This window comes from Artibeus jamaicensis, unplaced genomic scaffold (genome assembly GCF_021234435.1).
Source record: "Artibeus jamaicensis isolate MK-2021 breed Jamaican fruit bat unplaced genomic scaffold, CSHL_Jam_final contig_60, whole genome shotgun sequence".
NCBI lineage: Eukaryota > Metazoa > Chordata > Mammalia > Chiroptera > Phyllostomidae > Artibeus > Artibeus jamaicensis.
In genome coordinates, this window is record NW_026521900.1 from 11,995,601 (window position 1) to 12,013,241 (window position 17,641).

The 17,641-nt window shown below is 37.1% G+C and overlaps 1 protein-coding gene across 1 annotated transcript in view; it reads right to left on the bottom strand.

Annotated features, from left to right (window-relative positions):
• Positions 1 to 17,641, bottom strand: part of DGKK (diacylglycerol kinase kappa) — a 150,289-nt gene that overhangs the window by 84,025 nt on the left and 48,623 nt on the right. The window contains exons 4-9 of the mRNA XM_037158858.2: positions 16,420 to 16,530; positions 14,579 to 14,659; positions 12,514 to 12,618; positions 2,930 to 3,065; positions 2,373 to 2,479; positions 1,934 to 2,059 (exon numbers count right to left, since the gene is read on the bottom strand). Of these exons, the coding sequence (XP_037014753.2) occupies positions 1,934 to 2,059; positions 2,373 to 2,479; positions 2,930 to 3,065; positions 12,514 to 12,618; positions 14,579 to 14,659; positions 16,420 to 16,530 (666 nt within the window). The remainder of the gene's footprint in view (positions 1 to 1,933; positions 2,060 to 2,372; positions 2,480 to 2,929; positions 3,066 to 12,513; positions 12,619 to 14,578; positions 14,660 to 16,419; positions 16,531 to 17,641) is intronic.

Below are 17,641 nucleotides of genomic sequence, written 5' to 3' on the forward strand. Positions count from 1 at the left end.
GACATAAAACCCAGACATAGAACTTTTATACTATGTATACTGGTGTTCTAGAGAATGGTAAAAGGAGGGCACAAAGATAGCACTTGCCCTCTGAGGTCTCTGAAAGGAATTACAGTTGGCCCTTAGACGTATGTTTTATTAGAAGCCTGCTCCTGAAACTGTAATTATGAAGATAAGCTAATAGGCCTCTTTCACAGAAATACTGAACTTCTTCAACTATTGTCTTTTGTTGTGCCCTCGGGGATGGTAGCTGATTAAGAACTGTTTCTCTGTTGGTTACAGTCCTGTGGGACTTATTTGCATTAGCCCTGGTAGCCACCGGAGACAGGTAATCAAGAGACATCCACTGGGTGGCCACTGCAAAAACTGGGGCACCAGATGTATATAAAAGCTCTCTTCTGGGAGACATTTGTGCTTTGGAGCATGTCAGAGGAGACTGGGAAGATGCTTTCTTCCCTGCAAGGTCTCTAGATAGGATTATAGCTGATCTTTAGACGTGTGTTTAATTAGCAACCTTTTAGATGTGTGTTTAATGGGTGCCCCCTAAGGCTGCAGCTAAGAAGATAAGATAGTAGGCCTCTTTTTACAGAAAGACTGGACTTCTCAGAGGGTTGCCTGTGGCACCCATGAGCAATATGCCCCACTGGCCATTACACCCAGGTGATCTAAAGATGTCTCTTTCAGGCAGCCACAAAAATCAAGGCACCCAATGAGGGTAAAAGCCCCTTCTTAGAGATACTGGTGAGCTGGATCAAAGCAGAGGGAGAGTGCAAAGATTGTACCTACCTACTGAAGTGAGGCAGATGAATCTTTTAAGAAGAAGCTTATACTTTAGTTTGTCTTTGTCTAGAAATATCTAAAAGACTAGAAAGTCTATCTCTGTTTTGCTTGTTAGTTCAGTTTGTTCATTAGCTAGTGAGGGGGAGGTTAGGGGTAGAGGGATTGAGCAAAAAGAAAAAAGGACTCATGGACATGGACAACAGTGTGGTAATTGCTGGGGGGAAGGAGTATAAGGGGGCTAAATTGTAATGGAAAAATACACTAAAGATTAAATTTAAAATAAAATACTAGAAAGTCTAGATCAGGCTTTCTCAATATTGGCACTACTGATACTTTGGGCCACATAATTTTTTGTGTTGCCCTGTGCATTAGAGGTTTAGCAGAATCCCAGGCCTCTATTCACTAGAACCCTGTAGTACAGCCTCTTCCCCTGAGTTGCAACAATCAAAAGTGTCTCTAAGACTGTGTTATATGTCTCTGTGATGGGGAGCAAAATTACCCCTGGTTGAGCATCATTGGTTTACGGGCATGGTAACATTGTAGTTAAGACCACAGTTTTTACAGAATTATGTATGAATGAAGACTCTTTTTGCTTATTAGCTGCATGACCTTGAGCAAATCACTTTACTTTTGTAAACCTCACTTTCCTCATCTGTAAATGAGGACAATGAGACCTTGTTTAGGGTTATTGTAAGGATTATATGAGATCATGTATATAAAACACTCAATAGATAGTGGCAATAATAATTTATTAATATTGTTAGCCATTACCAATTAACAAAGATCACAAGTTTGTAAAAAATAGTGGATGAAGAAGGGAGAAGATTTTTTAAAGGTAAACTCAGAACTAATTTTTTAAAATCACCTATTCTGTCATAAGATAAATTCAGCTTTCCCCTAGTAGCTTTTTCTTTTTGCTGGTAGGCCTTACTAATTAAGAACCATCAAAGATAAGAGTCTTAAATCTTTCTCTTTGATATTCCATAGCCAGATCTAAAAATCTGGAATACTGAGCTCTACACTATGGAATCCACATAATCTGTTTGGATATAACAGTCTCAGAGTTCTATCTATGTATATTCACAGTCAAGCTTCAATCCACCCCTTCTCTACAAGTCAAGTTCTCCAAGAATCAAGATGAAAAGGGTCTTACCATAGAATTACACCACAGACATCGAAAGTCTTGAAGTCTTTGATTACTGCCACAGTTCTCATGACATACTGCACACTGAGAATTAACAGATATATTTCCCTCTACCCACTGATGGGGCATAGTTTTCTGAAGAATAAAAAGAGACAAAAAGTACAAGTTAGAGATATAAGGAAAGGAAGCATCAATGAGAATAAGTATACTACCCCATAAAGGACATTAGATAACCCCAAGGAAGTTCTTCCTGGTCTGCCCTCCCCACTCCAATGCTAGTGACCAATGACAAGTAGGAATGGGGGCTTTAATTCTTCCAGATGGGTTGGATCATGAGCCCTAGGGAAGAAGCCTACTTGGGTTGTCCGAAGATATCTTTCTTCCTCTATGTGTCCTGACTGCAGGGGAGGTAGAAAAGGGTGACTGAGAGAGCATGGCTGCTACTCACTAGTTCATCTTCAGGTAAGAGGAGGTCATCAGTGATGGACAAGGTATTCCACTTACAGTCTTTGCTTGCTCTCAAAGCACATAATTTGTGAGTCTTCACTTTGCATACTATGAAAAAGAGGAAGAAATAGATGGATGTAAATTGGTAATAATGCAGATTCTAATTCCCTTCCCTTAGCTGCTCTGAACGTTAGAACATAGATGCCTCCAAAGGCTTAGTTTCTATATCATTCCATTAATTTTTATTCTTACTAAATTTTAATTCTCTACTGTCATATTTGAATAAAAATTAATGGTAAGAATGAGGTGATTTATTTTTCCAACCCTTGTAACCATATTATCTGATCCTCTCAGACCCAACTTTCTATTTTGATTTGTGAGAATTTCCCCCTATGCCAGCTTCTTCCCATCCCCTTTCCTCAGTCTGTAAAGTGTCAGGGTTAACCTTAAACCAGAGTCAGTGACTTAGTGTGAGTCAGTGATACTAAAGCCATATGAGCTCCTTTAGCCCTATCTCTACCTACCTAGCCATACTTTCTAAAGAAATCAGAAAGGTACCTTCACAGATGATAACATCTCTAGATAAGGCAGGAATGCTCTCCCGGCAAACATTGCAGTGCTGGGTCCTGAGGCTGGGACTGGAATACCAATAGTGCATTCCAACAAGAAAAGGGTTGTTTTCTACTGTAGGTACCTAAAATAAATAAGAGAGAATAGAGAGTTAATCATAGAGACAAATTAGGGAAGGACAGAAAATCTGCTGCTAGGTTGAAGTGGCCAGCTATATTGGTGTTAAAGTATGTGAAGAAGAAGAATGAAAGTTGAAGTCTATACCTAACAAATTTCTCACTCCCCGTTTTTTTCCCTCACTGGTTTTAGAAAGAGAAAAAAATAGAGGGGTAAATCTTGGTATAGGAGCTAGAGGTAGGAGTAAAAGTTCTTCATAGTGCTTGGCTGAATCACTGCATTGGTTTAGTTTAAGCAAAATTGTTCTGTTAGCCTCGGCCTTGTCTCTCTTTGAGTAGTCAGTGAAAGGAGGTGGTGAGTTGGGAATTCAGTGATATTTAGGTCTTCTGATCAGACAAGAAAGGGAGGAGGCAAGGCTCTGACTCTGGGTTTGTCAGGCTCTAGCCATATCCTGAAGATATGCATTCCCTTTCCTGACCCTACTGCTGCCAGGTGAGCAGAGTACTGCATTACCTGGACAATAGTATCATCTCAGGGGCTTCTTTCCCAAGAATTATTTTCTGACAACCATGCTCTGACTGCCTGAAGTAATTTCCTGGTTAATCAATTTAATGTAGTCAAAGTTCATTAAGTAAATATTTACCAACTACTGTGTGCTTGACACTTTTCAAAGCATTGAGGGATATAGCAATAAATAAGATAAAGTCTTTGCTATCTGAATGACATTTATGTTTGGTGTCCTCTTTCATGGTACTGAATTTGGCATTTACTGTCAACTTGCTTATAAAGTCTGCATTTGTTTATCATAGCCTAACTCTCATAACTGTGGGACAGGCACAGGGAATACCAGCAACTAGTTTTGGAATTGAAAAGAGAAGGGAAGAGGGGAGAGGTGGGCATCAAAAACTCCCAAGTTTGTCCTGGATGTGCATTCCACAAGACTCTTCTACCTTTTCTCTAATTCCAACGAATACTTGATTTTTTCCTTCTCCACCTTTCTTCTGAGTATAAACATGGGCATACACATTCGGTATTTTGTTCTTGACATTATAGTGGGTTGCATGTGTAAAGGCAGGACAAACTTTAAAAAGAACTATATATTCTTCTGATGGCAGCTGATAGTGGTTCATTCATGAGAAAGGGAGAGAGAGAGAGAGAGAGAGCGCGCGCACTATTGAGGGCTCTGGCACATTAAGTGTTCAACCTTGATTAATTTGGCCTAAATTAATCTAAAACATAGCCTGTACGCGGCTCTTTCTGATCCATCTTTCTTCCTTCTGGCATGTTGGGTATGCATTAAGCTGTTGTTGGGTTGACCAGGAAGCTTCTGAAAAGAAGAATTACTTTGATGAGCTAAAGGCTTACTTAGTCTAGGATGACCTTGTGATTGTGATGTTTGTTGCATGCTGAGAACCTGTCAATGTTTTAAGAAAACCTATCAGAGGTAGAGTGCTGAGGAAGTGACAGAGCCTTGGCTTTAGCACACTCTGAGCTCCCAGCGCCTCTCTATTTCCTAAGATACTAGAGTATAACCCTATATTACTTTCCTTCTTTTCAACCTCTACCCTCCCATAATAATTACTAAGAGCCTACTTTCCATTTTCTATAAAGCTAGGTACTAAAGATATAGAGCTGAATGAGTCATAGTTCTTGCCCTCAAGGAGCTCATAGTCTACTGGAGGAGACAACTTCCTAAACAGATCATTCCAGTATAGAGTGACAGGTGAGCTCTCTTAGAATGTGTGAGGGTCTACAGGACTAATGGAAGAAATACAGAACACTGCCTGGGTAGAATATTGAATTACATGGTACCATGAGCTACAGAATATAAAAGAATATGTAAAATAGACATTGCTTTACTCTAGCAGTGGAGAATATCTTACTTATATTCCTTATGTGCAGTCTATTCTATAAGGAAGCTTTGATGCATCCAACTCTGGATGAGTATGTGTTGTATGTAAGGTTTTTACAGATGTAATTAACTTCAAAAGAGGTCATAATGGATTTGAGTGGGTCCTAATCCAGTGTCTTTAAAGAAGAGGGGAATTTGGAAACAGACAAAGGGGGAATACTATGTAAGGATAGAGGCAGAGATTGGAGTGGTGTGTCTATAAGCCAAGGAATGCCTACACTCATTAGAAGCTAAGAAGAGGCAAGGAAGTATCCTCCCCTAGGGTCTTCAAAGAGAGCATGGTCCTGCCAAAACCCTGACTTTGGACTTCTAGACTCTGAAACCGTGAAAGAATACATTTCTGTTGTTTTAATTCACCCAGGTTGTGGTCATTGTTATGGCAGCTCTAGCAAGCTAATGCAGTATGTCATTGCAGGTCTTTCTGGTTTTTGATACAGATTAAAAATGCAATTGAACACAGATGAAAAACTCTGTCCTGCATACAATACAATGTTTGGCCTATAGCAGAGTGACCATATTATCTAAATCAGGATATTTTTTCCCCAGCATCATCAAGATGTTGTAAATCTTTTTTATTATTATTGTTTAGTTATAGTTGTCCCATCACTTTGACAGTGAAATAGAGTGCTAATAGTAATTATCTTGGGGCAACAAGTGTGAACTGTATTCATCCTAGCAAACCACTAGCCATAGAGACACTATGTGTGAGCCAGAGGGTAATTTAGCCAACTCAAATCTATTTGTTGATCTATGCAATCAAGTTTTCTGGTATGTACCACTTAGTTGTCCATCAGACTACCCCATAATCATAAGAGTTAGGGACTAGAGGACAAAAAGAAGATAACTAATTAAGCAGAATTTAAGATGTCCTTCCAAGAGCATGGTGTAAAAGTTAGGGGATCTAAGAAAGAAATCTTTCCCTGGCTGGTGTGGCTCAGTAGATTGAAAGCCAGCCTGTGAAGTGAAAGGTTGTCAGTTCAATCCCCGGTCAGGGCACATGCCAGGTCCCCTGTTGAGGGTGTGAGAGATCTAAGTGATGTTTCTCTCACACACTGATGTTTCTCTCTCTCCCTTCCCTCTCTAAAAATAAATAAATAAAATCCTTTATAAAAGGAAAGAAAGAAATTCTGCTACAATAAACTGTGATTTGAAGCAAAGCAACTGAGCTCCCATGAGGTTAATTTTCTTATCTACTTAATGAAATCAGAAAATCATAAACTTTTCAAGTTGAAAGGAATGTTGGAGTTCATCTGGTCTATCCACCAGAAAAAAATAACTTTCTTTTTAAAGTCAATTTAAAAAATTAAGATATATTTGACAAATACAAAGCATATATTTTAATTTAATTTGATGATGTGTTATACATATATATTGTGAAATAATCACCACAATCAACCCAATTAGCATAAACATTACCTCAGATACCACTTTCTTTCCTTCTTTTTTGTGTTGAAAGTAGTTAAAATCTTTCTTAGCAAATTTTAGTATATAATATGAATGTGTAGATCACTTTGGGTAGTATGGGCACTTTAACAATATTAATTCTTACAATTCATTAACATGAGATGTCTATTCATTTATATATGTCTTCTTTAACTTTCTGCATCAACGTTTTGTAAATTGCAGTGTAAAAGTCTTTTATCTCTTTGGTTAAATTTATTTCTAAGTATTTCATACTTTTTGTTGCTATTGTGAATGAACTGTTTTCTTTCCCTTTTGAATAATTTGTGTACAGAAACCCAATTGATTATTTTTGTGTTGAATTTTGTATCCTATAACCTTATCTAATTAGTTTGTTGGTTCTAAAAATGATTTTGTTGAGTCTTTGCTCTTTCTATGTATATGATCATATTATCGGCAAACAGAGACAATCTTATGTCTTCCTTTCTAATTTGGGTGTCTATCTCTTTTTCTTGCCTATTTGCTCTGGCTAGGAATTCTAGTACTTGGTTGGAAAGAAGTGGTTAGAGTAGACATCCTTGCTTTGTATCAATCTTAGAGGGCAAGCTTTCAGGTTTTCCTTTATTGAGTTTGATATTAGCCATGAGCTTTATTATTTTTTTTCGATTTTATTCATCCATCTTTAGAGGGGAAGGGAAGGAGAGAGGGAGAGAAACATCAATGTATGGTTGCCTCTCGTGTGTCCCCTGCTGGGAACTGGCCTGCAACCTAGGCATGTGCCCTGAATGGGAATCGAACCGCGATACTCCGGTTCGCAGGTCCATGCTGCCATGAGCTTTTTATATTAGCCTTTATTGTGTTGAGGTAAGATTCTTTTATTCCTATTTTGTTGAGGTTTAAATGATGAATGGGTGCTGAACTTTGTCAAATGCTTTTTCTGCATCTATTCAGATGATCATGTGGCTTTTTTTCATTTTGTTTATGTGTTGTATCACATTGATTTATCTATGTTGAACCACTGTTGCATCCCTAGGATAAATATTTCTTGGTCATGCTGCATGCTATTGAATTTAGTTTGCTAGGATTTTAGTAAGGATTTTTACATTTATGTTCATCAGAGTTACTGTCTTCTAGTTTTCTTTTCTTGTAGTATCTTTGCCATGTTTTGGTATCATGGTGGTGCTGGTTTCACAAAATTAATTTGAAACTATTCTCTCAACATTTTTTATAAGTTTAGGAAAGATTGGTATTAATTCTTTGAATGAACTGGTTCTTTGAATGAATTTGGTAGACTTCACCCATGAAGTTGTCAGGTTCTGGGCTTTTCTTTTTTGGGAGATTCTTCATTACTTATCCAATGTTTTTATTTGCTATTGGTCTGTTCAGGCTTTATATTTTGTCCTGATTCAGTTTCAGTAGTTTCTATGTTTCTAAGAACTTATCCATTTTTTCTAGATTATCTAGTTTGTTGATAATAGTCCCTTAAGATCCTTTTTATTTCTGAGGCATCTGTTGTAATGTTTCCTCTTTCTTTTTTGATTTTATTTATTTGAATTTTCTCTTTTATTCTTCACTAGTGTATTTAATGGTTTCTCAATTTTGTTTATATTTTTTAAAAATCACCTGTTCATTTTTTTACTTTTTATATTTTTTCTCTATTTGATTTAGTTCTTCTCTAATCTTAAGTGTTTTCTTTTTTCTGCTAACTTTGGGCTGAATTTATTGTTTTTCTATATACATGATGTGTAGAGTTAGGTTGTTTATTTTAGGTCTTTCTATTTTAATAGTATTGTTTATTTTTATAAACTTTCCTCTTATAAGTGCTTTTGCTGCATCCCTAGTTTTTGTTATGTTATGTTTCATTTTTGTTTTTCTCATGATCATTTAAAATTGACTTTGTATTTCCTCTTTGACCCAATGGTTGTTCAAGACTGAATTGTTTAGTTTCTATGTATTTGTATGTAAATTTTTCCATTTTCTTGCTGTTACTGATTTCTATTTTATTCCATTATGGTCAGAAGAGATACTGAAGATGATGTCCATGTTTTAAAAATCCGTTAAGGCTTATTTTGTGACCCAACATATTATCTATCCTGGAGCATGTTCCATGTGCCCTTGAGAAGAATGTGTCTTTCCTGATGTTGCTAAGTGTAATTTCTATATATGTCAGTTAGGTCTATTTGGTCAATAGTGTTACTCAAGTCAGAAGTTTTTTCACTGATTTTTCTATCTGCAAGTTGTATTCATTATTGTAAGTGAAACGGTAAAGTCTCCTACTATTATTGTATTGCTGCTAATTTCTATTTTCAGATCTGTCATTATTTTACATATTTAGGTATATACTCAGATATTGGATTCATATATATTTATAATTATTATATTTTTCTGTTGAATTGACTTTTATTATTATATAATGCCCTCTTTTGTCTCTAGAGACAGTTTTAAAGTCTATGCCAATATAAACATAGCTATGTATACTTTCTTTTAGTTACCATTTGTGTGAAATATGTTTTCTATCCTTTCACTTTCAGCCTATGGTGTCTTTAATTTTAAAGTGAGTGTTTTGTAGACAGCATATTTCTGGATCCTGCTTTTCATCCATTCATTTACTCTAGGGCTGCTCAAATCCTCTTGCTCTCTTTTTGTTTTGTGGGAGGAGATCAGAGGCCACGGGGATTCCTCTCGGCCCCAAGTTCTGCTAGACTGGGTGATGGGGCAATGTGAGTAAACTGTTTACTATGGTTTTCTATGTGGCTATTTTGTCTCTGTGGTTCATAGAGTTTCTGTAGCTTCCTTATTGCACTCTGGAACTATCTCAGAACTATTCTAGTTGGTACATAGTTGTACATATGTTGTTTTTGTGGACAAGAGGATAAGCACTGAGACCTCCTAGTCTGCTATCTCACTAATGTCACTATGAAAAATTAATTCTCTGTACATTTTCAAAAGTTGTTTAAATAGTTTGCTTTAAATTCTTCCAATGACGTGGAGCTTTCTACCTCAAGAGGCAGCTGATGCCATTCTCATGCTGAGGTCATGCTGGATGTTAGAAAGTTATTCTACTAGACCAAAGACTAAGAAAAAAATTTTCCAAAAATTAGAGCTTTAGGAACATTGAATGTGTATACTTTTGCAAGAATCTTAGTTCCCCATCTTTAATAGTATTCAAATAAAGGCTACATGACTTGATCTAAAGATGCTTTAGGGTCTAGAATTTGTAGTCTAGATAACTTTTGAGGTCCATTCTTATTCCCATAGTTAATGGTTGCATGACAATTCATTATTAGAAAGAGCTAACCTTTTAACCTAGTTTTCCATGCAGCTACTTATTTCCATTTTTTTCTTTTTATTCTTTCTTTAAGTCTCCCAGACACAAACCTTTCATTTGCCTGTGACTTCTCTCTCTCCTTTGCCTCTTTCTTATGCTTAGATTCTCCCCCCCCCAACATGGTATCTACTATTTGTCTTTTCTTTCTATTCTCATTCTGGGGCTTAACTTTGTCTTGCGGGCATTAATCTATAGCCTCCTCTATGATCTTTTCGTCTCCAGTTTATCCCTTGCCTAATCTAGCTTGTATTTCTAAAGTATCCTTTTGATAAACTATCTTCCCTTTCTAATCCGTCCTTAAACTGAACTTTGATCATGTTGCATTTCTCCCTCACTCTTTATCCTGACATTCATAATCCTTCACAATTAAGCTAAACTGACCTCTTCAGACACACTTCTTAAACACACTTTCCCAAACTATTCTGGTCAAATAGAATCCCCCTTTCACTGTATTCCAAAAAGTTTCTGTTTTTCTATTGCTCAGCTTTTGCTTATCCCAATTTCCCTGCTCAGGACTTCTGCCTGTCCCTAATCCTCTGCCACCAATAAAATCCTATTCATCTTTCAACTTAAGTCTCAAATTTCTCCTTTATTAACTCTTCCCAGAGGATTCCAGCCCATATTTATGTCTTCTTCCCTTGAACTCCCATACTGCTTTAATGTCTGTTTTATTCATCTGGCAATCAATCATGCACTGCTTTTTAACATCCCTGAAAATTGTTGTTTATCTTGAGTACTGTCACTTAACTATTTCTTTGTGTATATTTTGTCTCAACTACCTAAAAATGATCACTGAAGTCAGAAGCAGCTACACCTATTTTTCAACTCTCTAGAGAACAGAACTGGGCACCTAGTAAGAACTCAGTCCTCAATGTGTACTGACTAGTTTCCAGCAGGTTATCGAATTACTTTGTAGTGACTTTAATAGACCACTAAGTTAATTATTAATTTTTCTTCATTCCAGTCAGGCATTTGTGGTGACAGAGAGTAGAATAGAGCATTGGAGATGAGGTGTATATGAAAGAAAGCATATTTGACTCTTTTTTTTCATATTTGACTCTTTAAACCTCAAACAAGATGAATTGCTAAGATGCTTATGGTGAGACATTTTGCTTATGGCTAAAGGTGTTTCTTAATAGATTTAGGTCCCTAGAGCAGCTCTACAGAGGTTGTGATTACAACCTGAAACTAAACTGTTCCAAGACAGTGATTATTTTTTTTCCTTTTAAGTTTGTGCAGGGTAGTCAATGCCAAGGTGTTTAAATCAATTGATTCAGAAATTACATATCAGTGGTCTTATGGCTTTCTCTAGAAGTTTTTGCATTCCTGGACTAATAATTAAAATTCAAAATATCCTATGTGACCAATGAGAAGTGCTCCAGTTTGGATAAAGATAAGCTGAGAGAAAAGGGAGGATGGGAGAGAGCATGAGAATTACAACTTTCTGTGGCTACCTCTAATATGCCATAAGTGGCCTCATTGCAGGTGGGCAGGATGGAAAGAATGTGCTTTTCAATCAGGAAAAGAAGAAAATAAAGGAGTGAAGTGCCGAGTACTAAGTCATACAAAGACCATCATCAGACTCTAAGCAAAGTATCTCTACTAAGCATATACTATGTGGGCCTGAAAAAGGCCTTAATGATATGTGGAGAGGTACCTAGGCCCAAGTTCAGCAAACTTGTGATATACTCATAGCCATGATTAGCAGAATGTATAGTTATGAAATTAAGTGGTAAAAAGCCTAAGAAGTCCTATAAGAGTGAGGACATATATTTTTTCTTCATGGCACTAATTTTACTTCTAAAACCCATTATTACCAAGCCACAGTCTAGACTGCTTTGTCCCAAATGCCTATAACAATACTTTATCCTCTGGTAGTCATTTAAGACATCACTTTTTAAGGGTGGAATCATTTTTCACTTTATCTCCAAGATGTTCAGAGAAGGACTTTGCTTTAGGATGAACCATGAACCATGTATCACTCCCTTTATAAACTTTGGCTCCAAGATTTCCCTCAGATTCATTTATTCATTCAAACAATATTTATTTAGCATCTGCTATATGGCAAGTACTTGCTCTGAGCAAATAAATGACAAAAATCCTCCTCTCTTAAAAGTTACATAACTTCTAACTGTGGTAGGTCTGCAGAAGTCATAGTCCAGACTTTGAATGGTGACACCACTTGTGGCAGGGAACAGTGGGCAAGGGTTTGGTATTGCTAGGAGAAAAAGAACCCCACTAAACTTTGAGGAAGACTGCTTTTTGCTCTTCTCTCTACATTTCTTTTGTGGTAGACAATGAACAGAGAGGCAAAATTGCATGGGGGTTAAGTATATAGGCCTTGGAGTCACATAGCCTGGGTCCAAATCCTGGCTTTGCTACTGAGTAGTCATTTCATTTTGATCTGGTTCCCTGTCCTTTGTGAGTATTGGTTTTCTTAACTGTTAGTATAGTCATTTGACAGACCCAAGTAGAGACTTTGATTTCAGTTTTGCTAATATAAGAACATCTAAATTAGCTGCTTGCATATATCTGGAGTGCCTCATCCACTGGCCATATTGTGACATCTACATATCAAATGGAAGTGTACAGAAATATCTAAGCCACATACTTACCAACATCTGAGTATAAGAGAATTACTCCTAATTATAAATAGTTTTAAATAGGTTTCCTAATGATATTCATGTAAAATTCCTGACCAGATGACTTCTGCTTCCATCTTATTATTTCCCTGTTTGAAAGGTGGCTTAACTAATACAGTCAATTTTGTGTTTATGCTTGAGAGGTGTGTGGGTTCTCTATTATTTCATTTACCTTATGAATTTCTCCCTGTTGAACAGTTTTTATAACGTTAATCCATTCTTCCATGTCTTTCCGGGTGGGTGCAGCCAGGATAAGTTTTCGTTGTGGTGTGATCACCTGAACAAAAAGTCACACTATTAGCTGGTTCTCACTCTGCAAATTTGCCCCAAAACAGAGTCTATGAATCCTCCAAGGACTTAGACAGTTCTACTAAGCATAACTGAAGCAACATTTTAAATACATGGCAGATGTTCCCAGAGCTATTTGTATCTCCCTAGATACCAACCCCCCAAAATAATAATAATAGTAATAGATAACACTTTAATAGCATTTACTAAGTTCCAGGTACTGTTCTCTTGTACTTTATGTATATTATTTATTTACATTAGTCTTCACTACAACCCAGCATAAGGATTATATAAGGATTGTCCCCACTTCAAAGCCAGGAAAACCACAGCAAAAGAAATTAAATAACTTGCCCAGGGTCACTTAGCAGGTAAAAAGCTAAGCTAGAATTGAAATCTAGATTATTTGGCCCTGGAGCACATACTTTTAAACATTAAGTCAGGCATTCCTATATTACTCAAGTGACGTTGCTTGAAAATCCTGCTCACTTACTATTGCTCTGTCTACTTGGAAATAGTAAAAGGGCATGCGGTTCATCAGGGCATGCCTCTTTCTGTTTAGGAGGAGACAATACAGTGAGAAATCTAAAAATTTATTTTATTTATTTCTTATAGTCAGGGACAACCTAATGAAAATTTAAGCATTGTTTCTCTTACTCCTGTTTGTTGCAACAACCCAGGCAAGAATGAAAAAGCCACACTGAGGGTCTAGCAGAGGGGCAGGACTTGGTCTTTTCCCAGAGGAAAGTAGGAAGCATGGATAGCAATAGCATCAGTCCTTGTTTCAATGGCCCTACCTGCATTTACCATCGACCTCCAAAATCTTGGAACTAGAGCTCACCATAACAACAAACAATTTGTTTTTCTTTTTGCATGTAGCACAGCATGATTCTGTGGTAGATGGTAAAAAGAACTAGTGGGAATTGTGGTAACAACCACTCTTTTGGTCCCAACCCGTTCTTGTATGGGGCTGATGAGCAGTGTTTCTGTTTTAATTAAACTAAGGGGCAACCTAGTCCTTGAGATTTCTCTGTAGAGTGAAGACCAAAAACATTAATTAGCCTGTATGCTCATCAGCCAAAAGTTAAGTTTTGGGGGAGTGGGTCAACAGAACCCTCAGCTTTACTCTGGGTCAGTGTGATATAAGGAGAGAAATGAGAGTAGGGTCTCCTCTTATATCTAGCTTCTCTCCTTTCAAAGGAGAATAGAATGTGGACCTATGACAGAAGCAGGACATTGGGTCTATAACTCTTTAGTCTGCTAAGTTCACCTGCCTGAAAAGGAACCCCAGTCTCCATAAGCCACCACTGAGGCTGTGAGAAGACAGTTCTGGGAAGAAGTGAGTAGGAGAATTCCTCAGCCAATGGAGTTGCATTTTTCATTGAGTTTTTTTAGTCTGGATTCATTTGAATGATGAAAGCCTTATGAAATTTCAGCAGTGCCAAACCCTTGAATACTTTCCAAGAATATCTTCTGCTTTCTTTGCGGTACTCTCATTAGTGATCTGAGAATAGGGTAGCTTTCACTGGATTTAGCCTCTTATCTGCTTCATCAAAGGAGAGACTATCATGTAGCCTGATTATCCTGACATTTTCTACAACATATTAGCTGTGTCTTGAAAGATTCCTCATGATATTTTTCTTAATCACTTTCAACAGGAGGATATTTTGTGATAGTCATTTCCCCCACCCTGAAATCAACTCAGTTTTATAACAGACTGGTAATAGGGAACAAGGCCATTAATATTTTCTCCCTATGGTGGGTTGGTAAAAGTGTTTACATGAACAATCTTTAGCACTCATTTGCAATACTACTTTAAGCAGATTTCCATAGACATTTTGGATCAAAGGAAACTTGGTAAACCTAAACTCCAAAGAGGCAACAAGTGTGTAAACCCCTCTTCCCAGCTAGCTCCCAGCCCTGCCCATTAAATCATTCTCAACCTTACTTACACAAAAACTGTGACAAAGGTTTCTACAGCTAGTTTCAGCCAAGGCAACCTGAGACAGATCAATTGTTTCAAAATGTGCAAACTGGAAAGATATAAGAGGGAGAGGGGAAAAGAACCATCTGGTTAATGAGGCAAAGAGACACTAAAAAGTAAACACACACACGTGCACATGCACAATAATAGGCATTTTTGGCAGTCGTGATGTAATCATTGCTTTGGCTTGGGATTTATTTAGCATCATGATTTTTGTTGATATAACATGTGGCAAACAAAAACAAACCAAACTAAACCAAAACACAACAGTTCCCAAACCTTTGATGTGGATTTAAAGAAAAGCATGAGTAATTCAGAATTACTCAAAACTAAGGGTTGGTGTTGAAGATAATGTGATGTGGTCTAGCTAGAGGACTATTGGAGCAGAGAGGTGTTATTAGGTCTAATTTTATCAGCTGGCAGTCTTTGACTATGTTGCTAGTCCCATCCGGTTTTAGGCCTTTGTCTGGTTATACACTGATTTATATACATACACTTGTTATATACCTAGTAGGTAACATCCAGCCAGCAGCAGGAAATCAGCACTATGGATACAAACAGGACCAGCTTCAATGGTATGTAACTATGCAATCAAATAGGTCCTCATGTTCAGACAAGCCACATACTTGGTTTAATGCTCTGCTATTGCAGTTTTGAAATCCTTAATAAGTTTGTCATTGAATTTGTGTTTTATAAGTGAAGTCTAGTAGGACAATGGGTCATGAGGATTAGCAGAGGAGATATGCACAATATGCATATCTACCCCATATATTGTCACCCCATTTGCATTCGTGATACCCATGAGCATAGAATTACAGTAGACCCATGATGTGTGGGAGTTCAGTGAGACCCAAGTCAAGTATAAGGTAAGCATGTTACATCTATGAGTAACTAGGGGAGCTGAAAGCCCTGAGAAGCCATACTTCCTGTTGGAACTAGAACTTGCTTCAAACACAGCAATGGTGTTCTAAGAAACATGAACAACCAAGGAACCCTATTGTATTCTTTCTTATTCATGTTACTTCCCTATATTAGCCAATCATTCATATTGAAAATGATAACATTGAAGAAAAGGGAAAGATAGTGAAATTCATAATTCCTTTTCATTTTAGTCAGAGAGTATTGGTAGAATGTATAAGTACCAAGATGTAAAATAAAAACATTTGAGCTAGTTTTGCACAGTCTTGTGTACTGATGAGAACAATGTGTGTGTGTGTGTGTGTGTGTGTGTGTGTGTGTATGAGCTACCGGATGCAAATGATATAATGTTGGTGATCCTTCATGAATTAAATTATTTTCAATTTCCTTTTAAAACTGGCACTGTACAATATACAGATGGATGGAAAATTTGCTAATAATTTAAAATGTTATTTATGTATTTTCTTAGAATGACATTTAATAACAAATAGAAGATGCTCTGACAAATAATTGCTTTATCTTTTAGTATCTTGACTGGCATTTGTCCTTGTTCTTTAAATAAGAGGCCCACATTTATATTTTGTACTGGGCCCCAAAAATTATATAGTTGGTTCTGGGTGTAGAAGCTAATTGAGGAATCTATGAAAGGGAAGGGAAACTGAAAAAGGAAGGGAGAGAAGGGTGTCCCTCATTTGGCCATAAAGGCCAACTTAAAGCAAGACTGGAAAGTTTCAATTTCTGCCTCTGTTTGCCAAATGTCTTTACCTATTAGCCCATCTCCTCATGACATATTTTCTGGCATCCACATACTAACCCAATTGACAAGATTTTATATATATATATATATATATATATATATATATATATATATAATCCTATATATTCTTTTACCGCAGGATGGTGAGCAAAGCAGAGCCTTTGTCCTCGAACCAGAAAATATCTAAGCTTCCATCTCTTGAAGGAGTTACAGCTCTTCAGCAGAGGTCCTTCCTTCAGTATTCTCTGAAAGATAACATAGCGTTGAGTTATTACATCAATTTGCAAGGCCATATCACTTGTCCTCTCATTTGAGAAGATCAGATAGCTGGAAGGCTCTGTCTCTTGTCATATGTCTGAGAAATGGCCTGAGAGCCAGGAAAGAACTCAAAGAAGTTCGTTCAATTGGAAAATCTGTTGGTTACTTTTGGTAACACATATGGGATGACATATAGGGTATAAGTTTCTTAGGATACATGGCATATGAACTGTGAAGAACATCTCCATTGATCGTAGGGGATAAGGAGGAGGGAAATCAACACATGACTATGAGAACAACATGCCTAAGAAAGAACAAGTGGTAGGGGAAGAGACTACATTAAGTAAAGGCAGATTTTCTGGATATCTCCAGGTTGTAGCTCTGTGCAGGACCATCCTATCAGCTCTTTTAGAGTGTTCCTTTTAGAATATTAAGTTGGATCCCATTCCTTCCCTGCTCACAAACTTCCATTAGCTTCCCAACATTTTTAGAACCGAATCTAAGTTCTTTACCATAGCCTTCAAGGGATTCATGGTCTAGTGAGAAAGCAAAATATCACAAAAAATGAACTGCCTTCTGATTATGTTCTTTAGATATCCTATATTCTGACCACTGACTTCTCTGTTAGTTGTTGAACAGACTGATTCTAACCCAGCATAGAGTTTACTTATCATTTTTACCACGGAGCAAGTTCTCACTTATATTTATGTATACAAACCAACATGCAAGACTTCTGTTTGGGAACAGTACTCACACCCACCAAACTGGAACAAAATCCACACTGAATGAACAATGTCACCAAATCAAGGCCATATCATGAATTCTATCTATCACCTAAATTAAAATTCACCATTGAGTGGTTGTGGAAATGTTCTGTTTTGCCCACCTACTACTGTTTTTCATAGTTTTTAATTAGTTGATATTATTTAAAACAGAATATTTCACATTAAAATTCAAGTTTCCTGTTTCTTTAAGATATCATAACGTCTGATAACAGTGAACCTATATTCTCACATGTCAACAATCTGCTGGAATGGAATAGCAGCTGCTCTCTTCAGATGGGGCATCTGACTCCACCAGGCATTTGAGTTTGGGACC